This window comes from Mobula hypostoma, chromosome 3 (genome assembly GCF_963921235.1).
Source record: "Mobula hypostoma chromosome 3, sMobHyp1.1, whole genome shotgun sequence".
Lineage (NCBI taxonomy): Eukaryota > Metazoa > Chordata > Chondrichthyes > Myliobatiformes > Myliobatidae > Mobula > Mobula hypostoma.
Genome location: NC_086099.1, coordinates 132273214 through 132299226, shown reverse-complemented (window position 1 = coordinate 132299226; position 26013 = coordinate 132273214). Strand labels below are relative to the sequence as shown.

Here is a 26013-nt window from a genome sequence, read left to right as displayed (position 1 = left end):
ACAGTGAAGACTGATGCAAATTTGGGGGCATAGTGCACAGTAATGAAGACTATCAAAATTTGCAGCAGGATCTAGAGTAGCTGGAAAAATGGGCTGAAAAATGGAACGTGGACAAACATGAGATGTTACACTTTGGGAATACAAACAGGATAAGACCTGCACAGCGAACTGTAGTTTTCTGAGGACTGTGGTAGAACAAAGGAATCTGGGAATACAGATCCATAGTTCTTTGAAAGTGGAATCATAGATGGATAGAGTCATAAAGAAAGATTTTGGCCCAATAGCCTTCATAAATCACAGTATTGAGTACAGGAGTTGGGATGTTATTTTGAAGTGTAAAATGTTGGTGAGGGTAAATCTGGAGAAATGTGTGCAGTTCTGGTCACCTACTGACAGTAAAGTTATCAATAAATTTAAAAGAATGAAGAGAAGGTTTACATGGAGGAGCTGGCTCAATGACTATCATGCATTAACATTCATATCGACTGTGATTTTCCTTTGACAGCTTGGTCACAGCTAGAATTATGCAAGGACCTGGACCTGCTGCAATTTTCCTACCACCACAATAGATCAATGGCAAATGGAATCTCACTGGCTCTCCACTCGGCCTTAGATCACCTGGACAACAGCAATACCTGTGTCAACTACTGTCTATTGATTACAACTCAGCGTTCAACACCATCATCTCCTCAGTACTAATCAGTAAGATTCAAAACCTGATCCTCTGAAACTCCCTCTGTAACTGGATCCTTACCATCCTCATCGGGCGACCACAGTCAGTGAAGATCGGAAATAACATCTTCTCCTCACTGACAATCAACACTGGTGCACCTCAAGGATGGGGGATAGCCGACTGCTCTACTCTCTCTACACCCGTGATTGCATGGCTCATGTTACGTACCCCATAACTGGGTTGCCAAACCAGCAGAAATGGATCACTCAGTTGGAGTCTGGAGTACTAGAACTAAGAAAGTTTTATTAAAGAAACAAGCAACACAGTAATCGAAAGGATAATAAGTGCAACAGTTCAGCGATGATAAACACACATGTGCACAGAATTAAGATAACAGCATCAATCAAGCTCTATCGTTGTCTAGGGGTAAATGACCAAATTTCAAAGTGACTCAAAGTTCAGTCCAGTTTAGTAGTTCAGTTCGCAGTAATCGTTGCCATGGCGATGGACAACGTGGGGGGGGTGGAGAGAGAGAGAGAGAACAGGAACAACTGATCATTGAGACACGGCTTCACTCACAGACCGGCGATATGGCTCACAAGCAGCTTTTGGGCAGGTCCTTGGTGATGTCACCTGAGGTCACCGACTGTGACCCCTCCTCCAGATGCGGTCGATCCTCTGCAGTGAACCCGGCACCCAGGCAAGGGCGGACACACACCGGGTTCCCGCTGATCGTACCTTTCCACCCTGGCCGTTGTCTGATACTTTCCACCGACTCGTGATAGGCGTACCGCTTCCAGGGTCTCGTTACCTCGGGTGGCGTGTGTGTCCTGCCTTAGCGAACCTGTCCCTTTTTATCCCCCTGCTGGGGTATCGCCTGTCCATCACTTCAAACGGTTCAGGGTTCAAAGGGGGAGCCGCTCCAGACAGCTCTCTACACATCTCCAGGTGCTGTTTCATTGTGTCCCTTATCTCTCTCTTGAAGACAGGTGGCAGACCAACTGCTGATCACACTGGACAGCTAACATCTTATCTATGTGTATTCGTCACACTCATCACAGCCCAAACAATATCTATAAGTTGCCGATGACATAACTTTGTCAGCAAAATCTCAGATGGTGACAAGGAAGATCAGTTAGTTCAGTGGTGTCACTACAAACAGCTTGTACTCAATATCAGTAAAACCAAGGAATTGAAGATGAACTCCAGGAAGGAAAGTCATGAAAACATACACCAGTCCTTCGACAGGTCAGCAGTGGAACTGGGGAGCAGCTTTAATCTCCTGGGTGTTAACATCTCCAAAGGTCTATCCTGGGCCCACCATATTGATGGAATTATGAATAAGGTACCCCATCGGCTATATTTAATTAGACATTTTATGAAATTTGGTATGTCACTGAAGACTCTAGCAAACTTCTGCAGATATACTGTGGAAAGCATCTGACAGGTCACATCACTGTTTGGAATGAAGGCACCAAAGCACAGAATCGGAGAAAAAACTGCAGAGCCATCTCAATAAACTCAGCCAGCTCCCTCATGGATGCTAGACATCCTAGCAGCGAGGACGTCTTTCAAAAGATGATGTTTCAAGTAGGTGGCATCCATCATTAGGACCCTGATCAACCAATACAGGCACTGTTCTCATTTCCCACAGAAGAAAAGGTTCTCAAATGGCAGGGGTAGACAACTGTGGCTGACAAAGGAAGTTAAGGACTGCATAAAAGCTAAGGAAAAGGACATATAAGATAGCAAAAGTGAGTGAGAAGTTGGATGATTGGGAAGTTTTTAAAATCCAACTAAAGGCACCTAAACGTTATCAGAGGGGGCAAAATAAAATATGAGGGCAGACTAGCCAATAATATAAAGCAGGGTACCAGAAGCTTTTGTCAGTTATATAAAGAGTAAAAGGGATGTAAGTGTTGATATTGGACCACTGGAAAATTATGCTGATGAGATAATAATGGGAGACTAAAAAATGGCAGATGAACTTAATGAGTACTTTGCATCTATCTACATTGTCGAAGATACTAGCAGTGTGCCAGAGGTCCGTGAGTGTCAGGGAGCAGCAGTGAGTGCCTAAGGAAAAAGTCCTAGGCAAGCTCAAAGGTCTTAAGGTGGAAAAATCACCTGGACCAGATGGACTACATCCTGGAGTCCTGAGAGAGGTTGCTGAAGAGATAAGGGATGCATTGGTCATGATCTTTCAAGAATCACTTGATTCTGGTGTGGTTCTGGAACACTGGAAGATTGCAAATGTCACTCCACTTTTTAAGGAGGGAGGAAGACAAAAGAGAGGAAATTATAGGCCAGTTAGCTTTACCTCAGTGGTTGGGGAAAAACTGGAGTCTGTTATTAAGGATGAGATTTCAAGGTACTTGGAGACTAATGATAAAATAAGTCAAAGTCAGCATGGTTTCTGTAAAGGGAAATCTTGCCTGACAAATCAAGGAAGTAACAAGCAGGGTGGGCAAAGGAGAGGCAGTGATGTCGTTTTCTTGGATTTTCAGAAGGTTTTTGATAAGGTGCCACACATGAGGCTGCTTAACAAGATAAACTCGTATGGTGTTACAGGAAAGATACTGGCATGGATAGTGGAATGGCTGACAGGTAGGAGGCAGTGAGTGGGAATAAACGTGGCCTTTTCTTGTTGGACTCCAGTGAATAGTGGTGTTCCTCAGAAGTCAGTATTAGGACCGTTGCTGTTCACATTGTTTGTCAAATACTTAGATAACGGAATTGATGGCTTTGTGGAGCAAAATCTGCGGATGATACAAAGGTAGGTGGATGGATAAGTAATGCTGAGGAAGCAATGCGATTGCAGCAGGACTTAAACAAATTGGAAGAATGGGCTAAAAAAGTAGCAGGCAGAATATAGTATAGGGAAATGTATGATAATGCGTTTTGGTAAACAGAACAATAGTGCGGACTATTATCTAAATGGGGAGGAAGCTCAAACATCGGAGGTGCAAAGTGACTTAGGAATCCTTGTGCAAGACTCGCAGAAGGTTAATGTACAGATTGCGTCTGTGGTACAATGTAGGGAAATACATGGTAATGCACTTTGGTAAAAGGAACAATAGTGCGGACTATTATATAAATGGTGAGAAGGTTCAAACATCAGAGGTGCAGAGGGACTTAGGAGTCCTTCTGCAAGACTTGCAGAAGGTTACTCTACAGATGGAGTCTGTGGAACAGAAGCCAAATGCATTGTTGGTATTTAATTCAAAGGAGATAGGATTTAAAGGCAAGAAGATAATGCTGAACCTTTATAAGACTCTAGTCAGGCCGAACTGGAGTATTGTCAACAATTTTGGGCCCCATATCTCAGAAAGGATGTGTTGTCATTGGAGAGAGTTCAGAGGACGTTCACGAGGATGATTTTGGGAAATGAAACAATTAACGTATGAGGAGCGTTTGGCAGCTTTGGGTCTGTACTCATTGGAATTTAGAAAAATGCATGGGGATCACATTGAAACCTTTTGAATGTTGAAAGGCCTAGATAAGGTGGATGTGGAGAGGATGTTTCCCGGGTGGGTGTATCCAGAACTAGACCTATGTCTTATGGTCTTTGGTTTTAAGGACTAGATTGGATAGAGATTGTAAAATGTGTTCAGGAAAGCTTCCTTCATCAGTACTTACATGTCCCATTGAGAGAGTGTGCAATACTGGATCTGCTAGTATTCAATGAGACAGGGCAGGTGACAGAAGATTGTATGGGGGAGCTCCTGGTACCCAGTGACCACAATGCCATTAGTTTCAAACTAAATATGCAAAGAGATAGATCTGGTCTGCGAATTGAACATCTACATTGTAGAAGTTGTGTCATCAGCCAATGCCTTTCATAATTCACTTTCATTTGACTCTGTTGCAGTGGGTGGCATGCAAATGGTGGATGGATCTCCAATCAAGTTGTAGATGTCACTACCAATTATGACCTCACAATGCTGACCCTACTTTTTTTACCACATACAAGCAAAATGTGGTTTGTTGGTTGATGGATTTCACTGTTACGAATATCATTCCCACAGAAGCTATCTTTTCTCCAGTGTAAGTTCTTTGATAGATATCTGCAGGAATCAATCCAGTATTTTTGAAATACCATTCAGACTCATTATGTGGAATAGCCAGAATACCCAAGCTAGTGTCCAATTCCATTTTAATGGGTTTGTTGCTCACTTTTGGTGTAAGCCACGTTGTCTGCCTCCCATTAGATTTTACACTGTAAACCCTAAGGCTACTGAGTTCTGTGTCACTATCAGATTTGGTTCTAAATATCCCTGCACTTCTCTCATCATTATCAGATTTTTCATTAACAGCATGCACCCTGCCACAACAGTAACACAATGCTGTGCACAATCACTTTCAGTGCTGAATGCAACCCAATTGTGTGCCAGAATCAGAATCAGAATCAGAATCAGGTTTATTATTGTTGGCATATATCATGAAATTTGTTAACTTTCCAGCAACAATAGAATGCAATACATAATAAATATAGAAAAAAAATGAATTTGGTAAGTATATATGCAAATGTATATTAAATAGTTAAATTAAAATAAGTCGTGCAAAAACAGAAATAAAAAAGTAGGAGATAGTATTCATGGGTTCAATGTCCATTTATAAATCAGTTGGCAGAGTGGAAGAAGTTGTTCCTGAATTGCTGAGTATATGCCTTCAGGCTTCTTTACTTCCTTCCTGATGGTAATAATGAGAAGAGGACATGTCTTGATGGGGTCCTTATTGATGGATGCCATCTTTCTGAAGCACTGCTCCTTGAAAATGTCTTGAATACTATGGAAGCTAGTACCCATGATGGAGATGACTAATTTTACCACTCTCTGTAGCTTCCTTCAAAACCTCAACCATACCAGACGGTGATACAGCCCTTCAGAGTGCTCTCCACAGAACAACTGTAAAAGTTTTTGAGTGTTTTAGGTGATTAGTGAAATCTCCTCAAACTCCTAATGAAATATAGCCACTGTCATGACTTCTTTATAGCTGCATCGACATTTTGGGCTCGGGATAGATCCTCAGAGATATTGTCACCCAGGAACTTGAAATTGCTCACTTTCTCAACTTTTGATCCCTCTATGAGGATTGGTTCATGTTCCATCATCCATGATTAGCTCTTTGGTCTTACTGACATTGAGTGCAATGTTCTGGCTGCGATACTAGTCAACTTACTGATATATCTCGCTCCTCTGCACCTTCTTGTCTCCATCTGAGATTCTGCCAACAATGGTTATATCATGAGTAAATTATAGATGGCATTTGAGCCATGCCTAGCTACACAGTCATTGGTACAGAGAGAGTAGAACAGTGGGCTAAGCACCCATTCCTGAGGGGCAGCAGTGTTGATTGTCAGCAAGGAATAGATGTTATTTACAATCCACACAGATTCTGGTCTTCCGGTTTGGTTATATCTGTCTGCTGTTTCCATTGATACAGCAATTTCAACTGCTCTTTTAAATGTGTGTAGTGTTTCAGTTAAGAGACATTTTTGAATACTTTCTTGTAAGATTCCACAAACTGAATGGTCTCTCAGTGCATCATATAGCCATTTAGTGACTTGGCAATGCTCAGGCACTTTCTTCAATTCAACCTCAAGCTGAAATGGACCCCCCTGGCTTTTGATTCTACTTATGAAACCTGAAGCTTTCTGTAATCAACAATGGTTTTGGTTCTAAATGTTTGTGCATTACGCTCAAAATATCAGCAAAACTCATTTCTGCTCTTTTGGTTGGAGCAGTTAAACTTCGAAGCAAACTGTATGAATTCTACCTATTGCACTCAGCAAACCAGCACTCATTTCTCATCGACTATCTCATTTGCTTTAAAATGCTGCTTAATTTGCTCAGTATACAAAATCCAGTTATCAGTTGTGCAATTGAACATCTATCTTTTTGATGTAGCCAGCCATTTCTGTTTTATTTATTTATTATTATTATCACCCAGTACTCACAGTTTACAAACTTGTGAATTCTGTCTGTTAACTGCCTTTTTTTAAGTCAACCATCTCTGTCCTCTTCCAAAGAAACGTGTGCTGTGCTTTTTTTAAGCAAACAACTCTCTCTCTTCTTTTGAAGAAAAAAGCGTGCTGTGCTTCAACAAATGGGTAGTCATCTGCGGTTCATTTTAAAACTGACTTGTCACCACTGTTATGTTTTGTAACTTCAGAAATTAATCAAAAGAAAAACATGGCAGCTGGGGGTAAGTTATGTTTAATTTTACTTTTGGTTAGGCACGCACTTATGACATGGGGGTGTAATGATCCTCCCCTATGCCATTCGTATATTTTTACATATAACCCATAATGAATAATGTAAACAAAAAAATGCTTAATCAAATAGTATATTTACATTACTGAAATATTAAATACATAACAACCTATATTCTTCCCACTTGAGTGAATTAGAATTGTAATTTTGGAAGCATCAGAAGAGATTTTATGGGAACTTACAATGGAATTATTAAAGGTCTTAACAGGCTAAATGTATGGAAAATGTTTTCCCTGATTATGGAGACTAGGGTTTGGGGCACAATTTGACACCGAGACTGCTTATGACCGAGACAGGGAGAAATATCTTTATGCAGAGGATTTTGAAATATTGGAATATTCTATCCCAATTGACTGTATAAGCGTAGTCATTGAGTTCATTCAAAATCCAGATTGAAAGATTTTTAGACATTATATGAAACAAAGATTGTGAAGTTGGAAACTGGGATGTGTGGAAGAGCCATGATCTTGATGAATGGCAAAGCAGGCACCATTTCACTCATTGTTCCTGCTGAAGCTAACTCTGGTGCTATATATTTCACCTCCCTCTTGAAGTCTGAAGAGGTTCTGTGTCTTGTGATTTGTGTACTGTGCAGGTCATTGATGTACTTCACCACCATTCTGGCTTATGTATACTTTTAGGGTGCCTGATGACCTTTTGACATTTCTGAAGTGTAATATTATCATACCAATGGCTTATTTAGTGACCTGTCTGGTTATCAGTTAGCTTTCTTGGGTCTAATTGTTTGTGTTCATTGGTTGCATTACTCGGCATAGATTTACCTATAATACTTATAGTATATAAGACCATGAAACCATAAGACATAGGACCAGAAATTTGTCCCATTGAGTCTGCTCTGCTATTCTAGCATGGCTGATATATTATCCTTCTCAACCCTCTCTTGCCTTCTCCCCGTAACCTTAATTATACTCAATGACTTGGCCTCCAGAGCCATCTGAGGCAATGAATTCTACAGATTCACCACCATCTGGCTAAAGAAATTTCTCATCTCCTTTCTATGTCTTCTGAGGCTGTACCCTCTGATCCTAAACACCGCACTATAGAAAGCATCCTCCCCATGTCCACTCAATCTCGGTCTTTCAATATTCAATAGGTTTCAATTACATTCCCCCCACCCCATTCTTCTAATCTCCAGTGAGTACAGGCCCAGAGGCATCAAACGCTCCTCATATGTGAACCCTTTCAGTCCCAGGATCATTCTCACGAACCTCCTTTGGACCCTCCCCAATGCCAGCACATCCCTTCTTAGGTAAGGGGATTAAAACTGCTGACAATATTCCAAGTGTGGTCTGACCATTGCTTTATAAAGCCACAGAACCTTTTTACTTCAGAATCCTTATCTTAGAGCATTCATGGCCACTGTGATCTTCAGTTTCATGGAGGCCAAAACTGGAGGTAGTATCACATAACAAAGCTCTTACTCAAGTCATTACATGAAAAAAAAATCACCATTATTATCCGAATTCTCCACAAACAAGGAAAGATGAACTTTACATTTTAAGAGAAAGAAAAATGAGATCAAGAAACCAAACAGTAGGCTGATAGAACAGTTTATTTACCATCTTATTTATCATGATTATATTATTACATCATTAGAAAAATAGTTTCATAATTGTAAATATATAATTAAACATCAAATAGATATATTGTACATCTACTTGCATTTCATACATATTTTAGTGCATTCAGCATAAATTAAGTAATTTGGAGATTGTTTTATTTTCATATTAATATCATTCCATAGAAATTACTTCTGACAATCAATATTCTCGCTATTCAAGTGCTTTCTTGAAAGCTAAGGATAATTCATTCTTGCATGCATCTTAGAACATTTGTTCAGTAACATTTCTTAAAGCTTTAGTCTCGATTTTTCTCAAGAAATTTATTAACTGAGGCAAACCTAGTTCTTTTTGGCTCTTCTAAATATTTTTCCTGAAAGCACAGTACTTAATTTTCCTTCCTAGGCTCCTGTGGATAGAGTGCCATTTGATTGGAATGAGTACTGGCAATTGTTCATCAGTTGGTCTTGGCAAAACCTGAATTCCAGATTTTGCTATTAATAAATACAGGATATGCAAACATATCACATTCCTCATGCAGTTAAATTGCAGTAAAATATTTTACTGTGCAATATTCGTTGAATCAAATGGGTCTCCCATTCTGTGCAATTTGTGGCATTCCGTTGCTTAGATTATCTGGGATGTCCTGTACACGAAAACAAGACCAGAAGAAAAAAAGTTATTTTGAACTTTCTTTACAATTACAGTATCTTTATCCAAAGGTGATTTGGGCATCTGCAGTATTATAATATGGCTGGCATTAAGTGTGGTAGGACCAGGGAAATGAAATAAAAATGTCCCCCAAAGCAAATGACAACTTTCATACCTAAATATTTCCCACCACACTTTATTAGGCTCCATTCCTGTTGGAAGTCATGAAAAAGTTATTCTAGCATGACTGCCTGACATCTTTACCAAGTTCCTTCTGGTTGCAGCCGTGTGCAGCTAGTTGTTCATTGCCTCAAAAACATATTCATCACAAGAATATAATGAACAGATCTAATTGAATATTCAAACTCAAATTACTTTCAAAATCTAGATAAACAGAATAAAAGGGATAATAGTTGTTATTTATTTATTCATTTTCAAGATTTGGGTATTGCTGGAAGGCAAGCATTTATTGTTTATCTATGATAGCCCCTGAGCAGTTGGAGTGAGGCATCTCCTTGAACTGCTGCAGTCCTTCTGGTGAAAATCCTGTTTAGTAGGAAGTTCCTGGAATTGGAAGCAGTGACAATGTAGATGGTGGTGCTCCCATGCCTGTTTCCCTTAGCCTTCTTAGTAGCACATGTTGCAGGCTTGGGAGGTGCAGTCAGAGTAGCCTGGAGGTTGGGGGTGGGGAGGTTAATGCAGTGCATATTGTAGATAGTACAATATTGTGGAATTGGGTAATGAATGTTTGGGTGGTGGATGGCATACTAGTGAGATGCGCTTCCCTTTCCTGGATGGTGTCAAGGTTTCAACATCCAGACAAGCGGAGGTTACTTCACCATACTCCTGACCGTGCCTATCAGGTGAGGAAAGGACTTTTAGATGAAATGAGGGGAGTTATTCACCACCAGATATCCAAGTTCTGGCCTGCTCTTGTAGCCACAGTATTTTTGATGCTGATCCTACAGTACCTATGAGGCTGGTCCTACAGTGTTTATGAGGCTGGTTCCACTGTATTTATGAGGCTGGTCCCACTGTATTTTTGAGGCTGTTCCTACAGTGTTTATGAGGCTGGTCCCACTGTAGTTATCAGGGTGGCTCCACTGTATTTATTAGGCTGGTCTTGCTGTATTTCTGGTCACTGGTGATTCCCAGGTATTTGAATTTGGAGACTCGACAACAGCAATACCAGAGAATGTCAAGCTGAGGAGGTTGCTCTTTCTCAATAGAAAGGGCCATTACCTGGCTCTTTTGTGGTAATTGCCTGAATGTTGAATAGGTCTTATTGCAAACAGGCACAGACTTCTTCATTTTCTGATGAACTGTGAAGGAAATTAAATCTTTTACAATCATCAGTGGACAGACTCACTTTGGGCTGTTTAATGGAGTGTAAATTGATAAGTAGCTGAAGATAATTAATTCTAGAACACTATCCTGAGAAAATCCTGCAGTGATGTCTTGAAGCTGGGATGCTGATCAAAACTAACTTACTTTGATTTGGATGATTGACTGCTTACAGCCATAACTATCTTATTTCTGGTAAACATGACTTCAACAGTTGTTTCCCCCTTGGTGCTTATTGATGTAAATTTTACCAGACCGCTTGTTCATATGTTCAATGTTACCTTGATGAAAATGCAATCACTCTCACCTTACTTCTGAAATTTAGCTCTTTGGTACATATTCAGATCAAGACTGTGATAAGATTTGCAGCTGAGTGGTTCTGGCAAAACTCAAACTAGGCATGTGTGAGTAAATTAATCATGAGTAAGTGCCACTTGATATCACTGTTGGCAACAACTTCCATCACTTTGCTGCTGAGTGAGAGTGGGTTGATTGGTAAGTGATTAGCCAAAGTGGAGTTTTCCAGTTTTGTTGTGATCAAGATGTACCTCAGCTATTCTCCACATTGTTAAGTAGTGCCAATGTTGCAAGTGTAGTGGATAGCCTGCCTAGAGGTATAATCAATTCTGAACTTACAGTCCCGATGTCCATAGCTTTTGCTACATCCTGATAATAAGTTAGTAACTATATCTAGAGATATAGTCAGTTCTGAACTTGGAATCAGGATGTCTATAATTTTTACTGCATCCTGATCCGCTTCTTGATCTCACACCGAGACACCGGAATTGGATAAAAACTAACTTCCATAATGGCGATGATCTCAGCTTGAAGCTAAGATCAACGTATGAATCAGAAGTGGGGTATACAGTTCATCCCCTCACGCCAGCTTCAGCATTCAATAAGAGTCATGCCCTACTTTTTAACTCACTCTATCCTGCACTAACATGGATATCTCTTCAATCCTTACACATCTAAAGATGTCGACTGTGCCTCTTCCTATAGATGCTGCTTGGCCTGCTGCGTTCACCAGCAACTTTGATGTATGTTGCTTGAATTTCCAGCATCTGCAGAATTCCTGTTGTTTACATCTAAAGATCAATCAGTCTCTGTTGGAACATGGTCAGTAATTAAAGTTTGGTGGGCAGTAAATTCCAAAGATTCACCACCCAGTGGATGATGAAATTTCTTCACAGTTCTGTTGACCCCCTTCCTTTTAAATTTTGATTTGTGGTTCTAGACACTCCGGTCAGGGGAAGTATCAGCTTTGTATTCATCCATATATTTGTCACTTTTAGATGTACATGACTCTAAAAGTTTCAGTCTTCGCTTTAGCACTCACACACTGGTGCTTCAATCGATGAAGAAAAAGATGCTCTGAAGCCTCTTCCTCCTGTGATTAGTTTATACATCCATCACCATTCACAACAAAATGTGGAAAGACTGTGGAGTCATTCCACAGTCTTTCCACCAGTTGTTTGTGGGATCATGCTGTTTTTGGTGTTCAGTATTTACTTCCTATGTTGCAGTTTCACTAGGTTAGTTCATTATATCTAGCAACCACTAGTACTGTGCTTAGTATGATGTCCTGTTCACCTCATGATCCCCTGACTTGATAACAGAGTGAGGGATATGTGGGCCATGCAATAATGGATTCTGGTAGTGAATGTTTCTGCTTCTAGTGGTCCATAGCACCTCATGGATGCCCAGTTTTGTTCTGAAGTGTATCTTATTTAGTACAATTGCAATATCAGAGACACTGAAGGTTTAATTTTGTTGCCACTGTGGTCACTTTTATCACTGAAGACTCCTGTAAGAAACACTGATATTCAGGATTCAACAAACAAGCATGCATCCTCCATCCACAGTAAATTCGCTGACGTTTTCCCTTTCAGTGTTTCTCCCAAGATATGGAGGAGCACCAATTCATTAACTGGGATAAGGTGCTTGGTCAACAATCCATAGGAGGTTCCTTGGCCTATCTTCTACCTGATTCCATGAGACCTCATGGGATCTGGAGTAAACGTTGAGAACTCACGAAGTGATTTCTTTCCCATCTGTGTACCAATGTGTTGCTCCCTTAAGTCAATCCTTCTTGGTAGTGAAAGAGAACATAATGTTATAGAGTCCGGCATGTTGTTTGTACAGATGCCCGTGTCATGCTGTTTGGTGCTTGACTTGTCTTTGGGACCAGTCTCATAACTTAGACACCCATAAGCAAATATTTGTGAGGAGTTTGAGAGGCCAACTCCACTGGGAGTGAGTTTTGTTTTCTCTGGTCTTTGTGCCTTGGTAAATATGACGTGGTCTGGCAGTTTTATCCTTTTTCTATTTTAACATTCAAGTTATGTACAACTAAATGGTTTGCTGAGTGACCGTGTCTGGAGTCACATACAAGGCAGACCTGTTGACGAAGACAGATTTCAAGGAATAATTATTATTCTGGGCCACTGACAAGTTAACCATAATAGCATCCTAATATGTCCCGCAGTATCATGGTGGAGGAGCTAAAAGAGAAGAATAATCAGAATGTTCACAAATACATAAAGGATAGTGGGAAAAGTTCTGTTCTGTAGCCTAGAAACAAAGTTATGGGGTGCAAAAGAGAGACAGAAAGGGCACGTCTCTGAAACATGAAAAACAGTTGACAGCATAAGATAGGTAAAGCCGGAAAATTACTTCTGAAACAAGTAGAAAAGGAACAAGTCATATATTTCCTAATATAACTGGACAAAAATATCATATTAAACAAAAACATTTTTTAAAGATTCACAACTTCTTGGAACCAGATACTGGGTAGGACAGTAAACCCCAAAACGTTATAGAAAACTCAAAATATATCTCAACAGATACTGATACTATAGAATAGTCACCAAAGGGTTGATAAGGAAAATGCATTTTCAGTAACCTATAACTTCAGAAATGCATATGGATATGGATTAAATAATAATAGCTTGTTCATACATTTAGCAGTAGCAGTATCTCAGGGTTAATCAAGCATGTGTTAAGATTTTACACAAATGTTTTGCGGCAATATTGAATTGAAGGGTGGGGTAAATGAATAGGGTGTCAGCTTGGATAAAACAAAGTGGGAAACGGAATAACTATATTTACAATATATTAGCAATTAAAATAATAAAATAATATAATTATTGCATTAATAGATATTTGTTTGCCAATGGTAGAAATAAATATAATGGAATAGATTTTACAGTCAGTGGCAAAACAACTAATCTTGAAAAAAAAGTCTGTGGAGTCTGCTATTGTCACGTTTCACTTTTCTGATGAGGCTTGCATTCTGGAAGTACCTTCTATATGCTAAACAGGCATCCAAGAATAGTGCAGCCATCAAGCAGGTAAGGCAGCCAAACAGACTGAAAAATTCTCTCAGACAACACATAATAAAAATACATGCACAGATTACAATTAATGCTTCACTCATCATGCAAAAAGAAAAAAATATGAGCACACACAACAGAAGGTGTCTAGCTGAAATATAAATAAACTTTAAAAATAGAGAAAATAATTTCTATTTAAAGTAAATTCATGGTATTGTCATGAGGAAATGAAGAAAATAACACAAGGAAATTGTCTTTTGGCCCTTAAATTGTATTCAGTAGTAATTATTGTTTAGTGTATTATTAAAAACTGAAAAAGTGTTATAGTGATTCTCTTTAGGAGATCAAATTTAAAGGTAGAATAGAGAGTTACTGGCAATATTCTGAGCAGTGTGCAGGATCAGAGAGATTTTGGGGTCCATGTCCATGGATCCCTTAATGTTGCCATGCAAGTTGTTCGGGTTCTTAAGAAGGCATATGGTGTGTTGGCCTTCATTAATCATAGGATTGGGTTCAAGAGCCGCAAGGTAATATTGCAGCTCTATAAAACATAGTTAGCCCACACTTGGTATATTGTGTTCAATGCTGTTTGCCTCATTATAGGAAGGATGTGGAAGTTTTAGAGAGAACACAGAGGAGATTTACCAGGATGCTGCCTAGATTGGAGAGCATGTCTTATTAATGTAGGTTGAGTGAACTAAGGGCTTTTCTTTTTGGAGCAAAGGAGCATGCAAGGTAACTTGATAGAGATGTTCAAAATATTGAGAGGCCTAGATTGAGTGGACGCGCAGAGAATTTTTCCCCAGGAAGGAAATGGCTAATATGAAGGGGCATCATTTTAATATGATTGGAGGAAAGTGTAGAGGGGTGGTGTCAGAGTGAGGTTTATTAAGCATAGAGTGGGGGTGCATGGAACATGATGCTAAGGGTTGGATTCTTAAAAGTCATTTAGGAAGTTCTGAAATAATAAATTTATTTAAATTTAAATAAAGAAATGAAAATATGTTTAAATTAACAGAGATATTGAAAGGCTGTATTTTAACCTCTTAAAAATTTTCTTCCAATATCCAAAAATCAATGAGGTAAATTTAGTATCCAAATACATTGATTAGTAGAAATGAATACATCATAAGATTGCATCTAGATGGGAATGGGCACATTCTGAGTTCTTTTCAATTCTCCCTTTACACAATATACTTGAATTGTTTGTTAGACAGCTTTTGGATTCCCGCAGCTTCTAGACTTATGTGTTCAACAGCAAAACACCGGCCACTAGATAAGGCCTCGGTCCCCGATCTTCTCTGATACTTAGACTAACTTATTTCTAGCCTCGGACACAGACTGTTTCTTTTTCCACAGATGCTATCTGACATGCCTAGTTTTTTACAGCATTTTTGTTTCTTATTTAATTGGATATTGATGTCTCATTTCCATATAAGTAACAGGGGGCCTGTCAACTCTACTGTTAACTTCAACATCAAATCTTACTTGTTGGATGACATTTTTTTGTATACACCAGTAAAATGAGAGTATTGCTGAAGCATTCTGATTTTAGAAAGGTTCAGGCAACCTTGTTAAAGGTGAAAGTTCAAAAAGTTGAGCAGATTATTTGTGGGCTGCACGCCTTCACACAAAGGATAAGAGACTTTTTTTTTAAACATGGTTAATAAAAAAATTCAGAACTGAAAATGACAGAGTTTTCTAAAGATGAGTTATGCAAACCAAGGAAGGAAATAAGCTTTCGGTCTACATAATCTTGTTGAAGAGAGCAGAGCTCAAGGGCAGTGTGACATTTTCATATTTGCTTGTTCCTGACTTCTTGGCTGTAACTTCCATTTCAAATATTTAAAATAGTTGCCAGAAAAAGATTTAAAGTTTCACCATGCTTTTTAGCATGAGTAATGGAACCACTGCTTGCAATCTGTGATGATAATTATTCCAAACAAAATTATATTATTCTCAAATGATTATTTGTAAAATGTCTTTTGGTACACTTGCAAGGGGAATAAGTATCTTATCAAAACAGATTTAATGGTTAAAAAGTTCACTACAGTGTAGAATTTTAACCTCAGTTTAAAAAATGATTAAATCAGTATTATAGATTATAAAAAATAATTTTTGGATTTGTTTCAATATGTCATCATCATCATAAGTTTGGTCCATATCCATTAACTGAACTGATACTTCTCGAATTAACAAATATGTTATCTAAGTTCATGGATTGCTCTAGGTTCTGTATACCAACGTATATGGTAGAAAATCCAGAAACCTGCTGCTGGTAATATGAGTAACTAAAATCTTTTCCTCTCTTGTCTCGCAGAAAGAAGGATCCTCTCTATCAGATCCTTCCTACAAAATTGGCATCTCACCTGCGGCAGAGGTGAAATAGCTGCAAGAGGATAAAATGATTGCCCACCTCCTCGTGAACTGTGGATTTGCAAAGTAAGTCCAGAAAAGAAAACGAGGAAAGGGTCCTTGTCTGTGGGCTGTTAACAAAGCCAACAACAACTGCTACTAGAAGGTCATCAACTCAATGAAAGACACGTTTTGGTTTGCCTGACCTTCCAGTAAAGCAAGATGTCTTGAGTAAATTCCAGGCTGCAGAGATATGCGCTAAGGGATGCAATGAAGCTTTTTGAAGCCAGTGAAACACCTTTGTGACAGAGGGATTGGAATATATCATCCTTTTGCCACTAGATATTTGAGGGTCTGGAATGGTAATGTTGCCTTGTACGTAGAATGCACTAACACTACAAATACTTGCGTGTAGAATGTGCTAATACTACCTGATAGTACTATGCGTATTTACTGAACAACACTGGGAATGCATTATTTTTTGTATTTCTTGTATATATACTTTTATGAATAAAACCTTCTCTTCAGTATACTTTTGAATACTGTTGAATTTACTTCCAGTAAACTATATCAGGATAGAGTTTCTCAGTTGATTATATCCTGTAGACCACCTGTCATTACTTTTTTTTTGGATTTCATTTATTCTCCAGAAATTCCTCTCATGGATGTTAATTTATAACAATTCCTTGTAAATATTTAGACCTGTTGATGTCTACATTTTGAAATGAAAAATTTGTACTTCCTGAGGATCCCAGAGAATTATTTTTCTATAATGCAGTGCTCTGTGAAAAAACAGTACCACCCTTGGTCTGTACTCAAATACCATCTGCTGAGTCTATAAATAACATTAGAAATTTTAATACAATTAATATGGCATTACAAGCAAGACCTCTTCTTGACATCGATAATTATGAATGTCCGTACAACTGTCCAATCCCATTTCATTCAAAGTCCAAATACTATTGCAGGCAATGAAAGTCCTGTCCCATCGTGGCATTGTAACCTGGAACCTAGCGAGAGTTAATGAAAAATGTTCTTAATATCTGCAGCAGGCACCATTTATGCACCTTCAACCTGGTTTAACATTTTCCATCCTTTATTTTCTCTACCTGTACATTTGATCAGAATAGCTATAGCTGTTCATTGCTTTTTGATTGTAATTGTGATAGAAGCCAGTGGATTTTCATTGTCACCAGCCTGCTTTGTCTTGGAACCCAAGTTAAAATTGAACTGGATGTTTCACTATTTTAAGGCATTTATTCTGAAGATGAACTTCTCTGATAAATTTTACATCATTTCAACTATCACTAGCACTATTCTTGGAGAATGGGACTTTCAAGACAGGTCTACCTTTAGGAGAAAAATCTGTCAATGCTACAGATGAGTTTTTCTTTTATTTTGTACCAAAATTAAGAAAAAAATAACAAACTATGTGTGTTTTCCACTTGGAAATGCTAGCCATGCTAAATAATCTATATAGTAAAGTTGACACCATTGCATTCCATTGTCTGATGGAACTGAATTTCAAAGGTAGAAATAATACTGTACACTGGCAATACTATTATGTTCTTTAGGTGTTTCCGATGATCAAGCTTGACTGGTTTCCACTTGAGTTCCATGACCATGGGGTGACTATGGAGCCCTTTGCAAAACATCTATAAAGTCTTCCAGGGATGGGGTAAATAGTACTTGATAAAACTGGAGGGGGCATGGTTTGACCTCTTGCAAGCCCCTTCCACTGTTTGTGTTTGATTTTCATGTTTTCATCATAGACTCAAAGTGTTCAGTGCCTTCTCGAATACTCCCCTCTAGTTTATGAGAGAGTTCAGAGACACCTATTATTGCTGATGTTGGACATTTTTTAGGGAGCTAGGAGAACATCCTCAATGCATTGGCTCTCTGTGCTCCTGGAGGTCATATGCCATGCAGAGTTCTGAATAGAGGACGTGTCTTGTATGTTTGGAGCCAGGCAATAAGAATGACGTTGCCACTCAGATTAAGAGTAATTTGTGCCTCAAAGGATGGGATTATCCCTGAGTTTCCCTACTCTCCCATTGAGTTTAGAAGATTTGATGGTACTTCTTCAATGCTTTGAGGTAATTAGCGTAAGTTATCCATAGCTTCAAAGCATAATAGGATGATGAGGATCATTGAGAGGTGACTCCCTAGTTGAGGCTTAATAAGGCACTGGTGAGGCCTCACTTGGAGTATTCTGAGCAGTTTTGGGCCTCTTATCTAAGAACGGATGTGCTGACATTGGAGCGGGTTCAAAGGAGGTTCATGAAAATGATTCCAGTATTGAAAGGTTTATCATATAAGGACTCTTTAATGGCTCTGGGCCTGTACTCACTGGAATTCAGAAGAATGGGGGGTGGGGGAGAACATCATTGAATGTTGAAAGGCCTTGATAGAGTGGATGGTCCCTTTATCGGGGAGCCTCAGACCAAAGGACAAAATCATTGCGTATATTTAAGGTAGAGGTTGATAAATTCTTGATTATTTAGGGCATGAAGGGATATGGGGAGAAAGCAGGAGATTGGGGTTGAGTGGAAAATGGATCAGCCATGATGAAATGGTGGAAAAGACTTGATGGGCCAAATGGCCTAATTTTGCTCCTACACCTTATGGTTTTATGGTCATATGGAAAATGCTCCATAGTTTTTAAGGTCACCTTGTGGAAGTGGTTTTGTTCTGGGATAGACAGGCTAATGAATATCCATGGCCTTACAAGTGCTTAGAACAAGCTCCAACAAAAACATAATTGAAGATATTTACCTCAGTTTCCAACTCAATGTCCAAATAAGTGCACAGTTACAGGTTGATCATGGTCATCACTGACACCACAAACTCAATCCCAGTTGAGACTGTGTCAAGGAAGGATATTTCACAACATCAACTCCTCAATATTCTTCATCATAGCACTTTCTATCAATACTATCAAGCCTCCTGTTGGAGTGAAGTTCAGCTACATTATATGACAGATGAACATTCATCCTCTGTCACCTTCATTCCAGAACCAGTAACACTCCAATCTCAACCATCAATTCTGTAAGACCATAAGATCATATACTGGAGCAGAATTAGGACATTCATACTCTGTCTTATCAAGAATCTGTCAACTTCTGCCTTAAATATATTCAACGTGGCAACGATTTCCAAAGATTCACCACCCTCTGGTTGAAGAAATTCCTCCTCATCTCCATTATAAATGGAAGTCCCTCTATTCTGAGGTTGTTCCCTCTTGTCCGAGACTTCTCCACTAAGGGAAACACCCTCTTCTTATCCACTCTAACTGGGCCTTTCAACATTCGATATGTTTCAATGTGATCACCCTTCATTCTTCTAAATTCCAATGAGTACAGGTCCAGAGCCATCAAATGCTCCTCATACAATAAGCCTTTCAATCCTGGAATCATTTTTATTAACAACCTTTGAACCCTCTCCAACATCAACAGATCCTTTCTTACATAAGAGGCCCAAAACTGCTGGCAATACTCCAAGCGAGGCCTCACCAGTACACTATAAAGCCTTAGCATTACATCTTTGTTTCTTTATTCTAGACCTCACGAAATGAATGCTAACTTTGTATTTGCCTTCTTCACTGAATTAACCATAAGTTAACCTTTAAGGGATTCTGCATGAGGACTCCCAAGTTCCTTTACACCTTGGATTTTTGAATTCTATCCCCAATTAGAAAATAGTCTTTATTTTTATTCCTTCTATCAAAGTGAATGACCATTCAATTCCCGACACTGTATTCCATCTGCCACTTCTTTGCCTATTTTCCTAATCTGTCTAAGTCCTTCTGCAATCTCCCTGGTACCTAAATACTACCTACCCCTCCACCTATCTCTGTATTGTCCACAAACTTGGCCACAAGGCCATCAATTCCATCATTAAAATCATTGACACACAATGTACAAAGAAGCAGTGCCAACACTGAATCCTGCGGAATACTAGTCACTGGCAGCCAATCGGAAAAGGCTCCATTCATGCTAGTATCTTTCCTGTACCAAGGGTTATCATCTTGCTAAGCAGTCTCAAATCTGGAACCTTGCCAAAGTCCTTTCAAACATCCAAGTACACAAATCTATCAATTCTCCTTTGTCTATCCTGCTTGTTATTTCTTCAAACAATTCCAACAGAATTGTCAGGTAAGATTTTCCCTGATGGAAATCATTCCGACTTTGGCCTAGTTTATCATGTGCCTCCAAGTACCCAAAAACCTCATCTTTAACAATCGACTCTAACACCTTCTCAATCACTGAGGTCAGGCTAACTGGCCTATAATTTCCTTTCTTCTGCCTCCCTCCCTTGAAGAGTGGAGTGATGTTTGCAATTTTCCAGTCCTCTGGAACCATGCTAGAATCTTGTGATTCTTGAAAGATCATTACTAATGCCTCCTTAATCTCTTCAACTACCTCTTTCAGACCCCTTGGCTGTCATCTATCTGGTCCAGGTGACATCTACCTTCAGACCTTTCAACATCCCAACGACCTTCTTCCTAGTAATAGCAACCCCCCCCCCCCCATTACTACCTCTGCAGTGTCATTTTCCAGCGGTCCGATATCTACTCTTGCCTCTTCTTTACTCTTTATATATCAGACAAAACTTTTGGTATCCTCTTTAATAATATTAGCTACTTACCTTAATATTTCATCTTTTTGTTCCTTTTGGCTTTTTAGCTGCCTTCTGTTGGTTCCTAAGAGCTTCCCAATTGTCTAACATCCCACTGATTTTTGCTTTATTATATGCCCTCTCTTTTGCTTTTATGTTGGCTTTGATTTCCCTTGTCAGCTGCTGTTGCGTCATCCTGCCTTAAGAATATTTCTTCATCTTTCCTGTATTTTTCCTGTGCCTTCCGAATTACTCCCAGATACACCAGGGATTGCTGCTCTGCTGTCATCCTTGCTAGTATTCCCTTCTAATTAACTTTGGCTAGCTCTTCTCTCATGCCTCTGTAAGTCCCTATATTCCACTGTAATATTAATACATCTAACTTTAGCTTCTCTTTTCAGTTTGCAGAATGAATTGTATCATATTATGATCGCAGCCTCCTAAGGGTTCCTTTACCTTAAGCTCCCTAATCAAATCCAATTCATTGCACAACACCCAGTCCAGAACAGCTGATCCCCCAGAGGGCTCAGCCAAAAGCTGCTCTAAAAAGCCATCTCGTAGCATTCTACAAATTCACTCTCTTGGGACCCAACACCAACTTGTTTTTCCTAAATCCACCTGCATATTGAAATCCCCCATGACTATCATAATATTGCCCTTTTGACATGCATTGTCTATCTCCTAATGTACTTTGTAGCCACTATCCTGACTACTGTACAGAACTCCAATTACAGTCCTTTTACCCTCGCAGTTCCTTAACTCTACCAATATCAATTCTACATCTTCAGAACTTATGTCATCTCTTTCTAAGGATTTGATTTCATGTTTTTACCAACTGAGCCATGCCATCCCCTCTGCCTACCTACCTGTCCTCTTGATACAATGCGTATTCTTTGATGTTAAGCACGCAACTATAATCTTCCGTCAGTATGGAAATTCCAGTATGGAGATTCTATTTGCAGCCAACCTGTAGCAGCTGCCAACTTCCAAGTGGCCAAGTCCTCAGATATTTAGCATAATCAGCCATTTTGAAAATATGATTGGTCAACAGGAATTCCTGACCATCCCACAACAAAATTTGAGGTTGAAAAGGCCTTTTAGTTACAGAGGAACAACGAAGCTTCTGGAGCAGGAAAAATTCCAGCTTAAATACATGGTGACGCAAATTCATGATCTCATTTCACTCATCTAGGAAAAGAAGAATCCGTAGATCTCAGCAATTCTGACAGTCTTGATGAAAGAAAACAGCTATAGTCATTTCAGCAGAATATCCCCGTTGACTAGCACATGAAAAGTCATTTCAAGAAGCTTCATCGTCTATTCCCAGAGTCACACTGCAACCTCCATCAGCTTGCACAAGAGATGCGATCCACACGCACAACAGTTCCAGAAGGCCATGGAGAACAACAAAAATCACAGCAACTTCCATGGGGCTATCAACTTTCGACTTTTTGGGGCTATCTCTTTATTAACTACACTGCCTTGATCTTTCCTTTTCAGTTCCTCTGGTAAATAATAACCAATAAGGTATAAAATACTTAATTTTTGAGGAAGCCAATTTGACAAAACTAGCTATTGTACATTTGCAAGTTGTGCACGATATTTAGATTTATATAGCCAACTGTGTATGTAGTTTCCTCGAACATTATATTTCTTTATAAGTCTAAGTTCAACTCACCCTTTGTAATGTGATATGGATGCTGCACAATTAATGAGATTTGTCATTTTACTGAAATAATATTCCTAATAAGAATTTGAAGATTTTTTTTTGATTGAGTATTAAGAGAGTGAAAGGAACTACCTGAAGAAATACATTTGGAAAGTATTTATCTTAAAATAACTTCCTTGAACAAAAACATGTAAATAACGAGTACAAGAAAGAACCCCGCGCCCCCACACCCCCCCCCCCCATGTCTGTATCATAGAACAGGAAAAGTCAAAAATTACTTTCAGCTACACTTGAATTCCTAAATGATCACTTTACATTTTTGGTGATGGTTACAAGTCCAAACACTTGTTCCTCACTTTTAATCACAGAGTCGATTTTTTGTCACCTAGAACCTCCTTTATCATCCTTTCACACTAGACTAAATCATTAATATATAATGCAGAAAACAAGCAACCAAGTAAAGAGAACTATGAAAGTCCAATAGTAACAGCTTTCTTTATAAACAGAAATACACTCATCATTCATTATACTTTGAATCTGGCTACTGCGGCAATTTTGCATCCAATTTGGCATCATCCATTGCATCTTTGGAACGTTTTTTTTGTGATCCTGACACAGAAAATTCAATATCCTCACTAAAACCGATGCAGTCTCTATCAAAGACACTGTCTTCAATCTTCTGTATTGTCTCCTCAAAAATGCAGTCAAAGCTTAACCCATGCGGAGTCTGTTATTATTTTGTCCCTTTCTAAATGAAAGTGTACCTGTCTCTTGGAATTGATTTTCATAGTTTATCTTCTACAAAATTTAACCTAACTGGCCTCTACATACTTCATTTATCCCTTCTATTTATCAATGATATAATGAAGGCAATCCAGAATAGGGGTTATAATCACTGCATTATATGATGTGCAAAAGCATAAAATTACTATAAATTATGTTTACAATTAGTTAAATAATGTAAAATAAAACTCCAATGCTCTTGCCTGCTTCAATTACAGAAGACTGAAGAATGATGATGAGTTTGTACAATTTCTTCCTTGCTGCTTTGAATAATAATGGTATATTTCATTTAGGTCTGCCATTTATCTACTTCAAAGATACTAAACATTTTAATGCTTACTATGCTTATCAGATCCAATATTTCCATCTCTTTTTAACTATAGTAGTTTGTGAAAACAGATTTAACGCATTCACTAACAGAATTAACTACAGATTCTAATTTAGAATTAATATGAAAACCTAGCAGTTTCTGAAAGAAGACAGGAAGACAGTATTTGCAAATCACACAGTGGAATGTTACAAACTAACTAGCTGAAGTTTTGAATATTGAAGCTCATGAATTTATCGATTAGTCAGCATGTTAATATCAGGAGAGAAAATTAACACCTTATTAGTTATTTTCTCAGCATGATCTGGTCAAATGTAAATCTTTAAACAATATAGTCACTGTCTAAAGTATTATTAATATTTAGATCTTAGGTTTGGAATATTGGGCAAGAATTTATTTTTAATGTTGGTTTAATAATTGTCATAATTTTCTATTATACAGGCTTTCAAGCAAAGAATTACTGTCTGATCCACATACTTATTTCTTGCAGAGAATGGGTGTTCTATTTTTATTTGAGCAAATAAACTTTCTTTTCTGCTCTAAAAGAGAAAACTAACTAGCATGTAGGGAAAGAGAATGAATGCTGTACAGTATCATACTATGCTTCCTTTGTTTTACATATTTCTCCTTACTCACTGTGAATATCCTGATGCATGCCTAAGTTCACCTAATTGAAAGTTATATTCCCGATTGACTACAAAGCCCACTGTCCTGCTCCAAAGGATGCATTTTTTTATCAGCATACATAGAACATAGAACAGTACAGCACAGTACAGGCCCTTCAGCCCACAATGTTGTGCTGACCCTCAAACCCTGCCTCCAATATAAGCCCCCACCTTAGATTCCTCCATATACCTGTCTAGTAGTCTCTTAAACTTCACTAGTGTATCTGCCTCCACCACTGACTCAGGCAGTCCATTTCACGCACCAACTACTCTCTGAGTAAAAAACCTTCCTGTAATATCCCCCTTGAACTTCCCACCCCTTACCTTAAAGCCATGTCCTCTTGTATTGAGCAGTGGTGCCCTGGGGAAGAGGCGCTGGCTATCCACTCTATCTATTCCTCTTATTATCTTGTACACTTCTATCATGTCTCCTCTCATCCTCCTTCTCTCCAAAGAGTAAAGCCCTAGCTCCCTTAATCTCTGATCATAATGCATACTCTCTAAACCAGGCAGTATCCTGGTAAATCTCCTCTGTACCCTTTCCAATGCTTCCACATCCTTCCTATAGTGAGGTGACCAGAAATGGACACAATACTCCAAGTGTGGCCTAACCAGAGTTTTATAGAGCTGCATCATTACATCGCGACTCTTAAACTCTATCCCTCGACTTATGAAAGCTAACACCCCATTAAGCTTTCTTAACTACCCTATCCACCTGTGAGGCAACTTTCAGGGATCTGTGGACATGTACCCCGAGATCCCTCTGCTCCTCCACACTACCAAGTATCCTGCCATTTACTTTGTACTCTGCCTTGGAGTTTGTCCTTCCAAAGTGTACCACCTCACACTTCTCCGGGTTGAACTCCATCTGCCACTTCTCAGCCCACTTCTGCATCCTATCAATGTCTCTCTGCAATCTTTGACAATCCTCTACACTATCTACAACACCACCAACCTTTGTGTCGTCTGCAAACTTGCCAACCCACCCTTCTACCCCAACATCCAGGTCGTTAATAAAAATCACTAAAAGTCGAGGTCCCAGAACAGATCCTTGTGGGACACCACTAGTCACAATCCTCCAATTTGAATGTACTCCCTCCACCACCACCCTCTGCCTTCTGCAGGCAAGCCAATTCTGAATCCACCTGGCCAAACTTCCCTGGATCCCACGCCTTCTAACTTTCTGAATAAGCCTACCGTGTGAATAGTGTGAATACCGTTTCTGAATAAGCCTACAGCATAAATTAGCTTTCATAAGAGTTCAGGCTGTGGGTTCATTCTGTCTGTGGTTTGCAGTAAATCATTTGATAAAGCTGAACAGCACATAAAAATTCCTGTAGTTGTTTTGTTATTTCCAACATGGATGTGTCAGGGGACAACTGATAATTATACCTAATAATCAATTTGAGTATAGACCATTAGGCATCAATGATGACATGGAATCCATGTCTTGTGTTTTCTCATAACTGTTGAAGCTGGGCCAGGACAGCTCCCTGGTATATAGAGGCTTCATATGAGTAAGGAAGCTTTCATGAGACACACTTCAAATGGGCCAAGAATTTTACCAGATTACAACTGCTGTTCTATAATAGTATCAATGCGGAAAACTACTTTCACTAACATTAGAGATAATGCTAACCATCCATGTGCTTGGCTCTTTCATATTATACAGATATCTCACACTTCAGCAGAGCAGGTGGAATAATATCTCATCTCAGGTGGTTTAGGTGTGCAAACA

The 26013-nt window shown here is 39.0% G+C and overlaps 1 protein-coding gene across 2 annotated transcripts in view; it reads right to left on the bottom strand.

The window, feature by feature from the left end:
• Window positions 1–8511: 8511 nt before the first annotated feature.
• LOC134343552 (transmembrane protein 196) overlaps window positions 8512–26013 on the bottom strand; it is a 32950-nt gene continuing 15448 nt past the window's right edge. For both annotated transcript variants that reach the window (XM_063042291.1, XM_063042292.1), the window contains exon 4: window positions 8512–9174. In XM_063042291.1, the coding sequence (XP_062898361.1) occupies window positions 9112–9174 (63 nt within the window). In that variant the 3' untranslated portion in view covers window positions 8512–9111. The remainder of the gene's footprint in view (window positions 9175–26013) is intronic.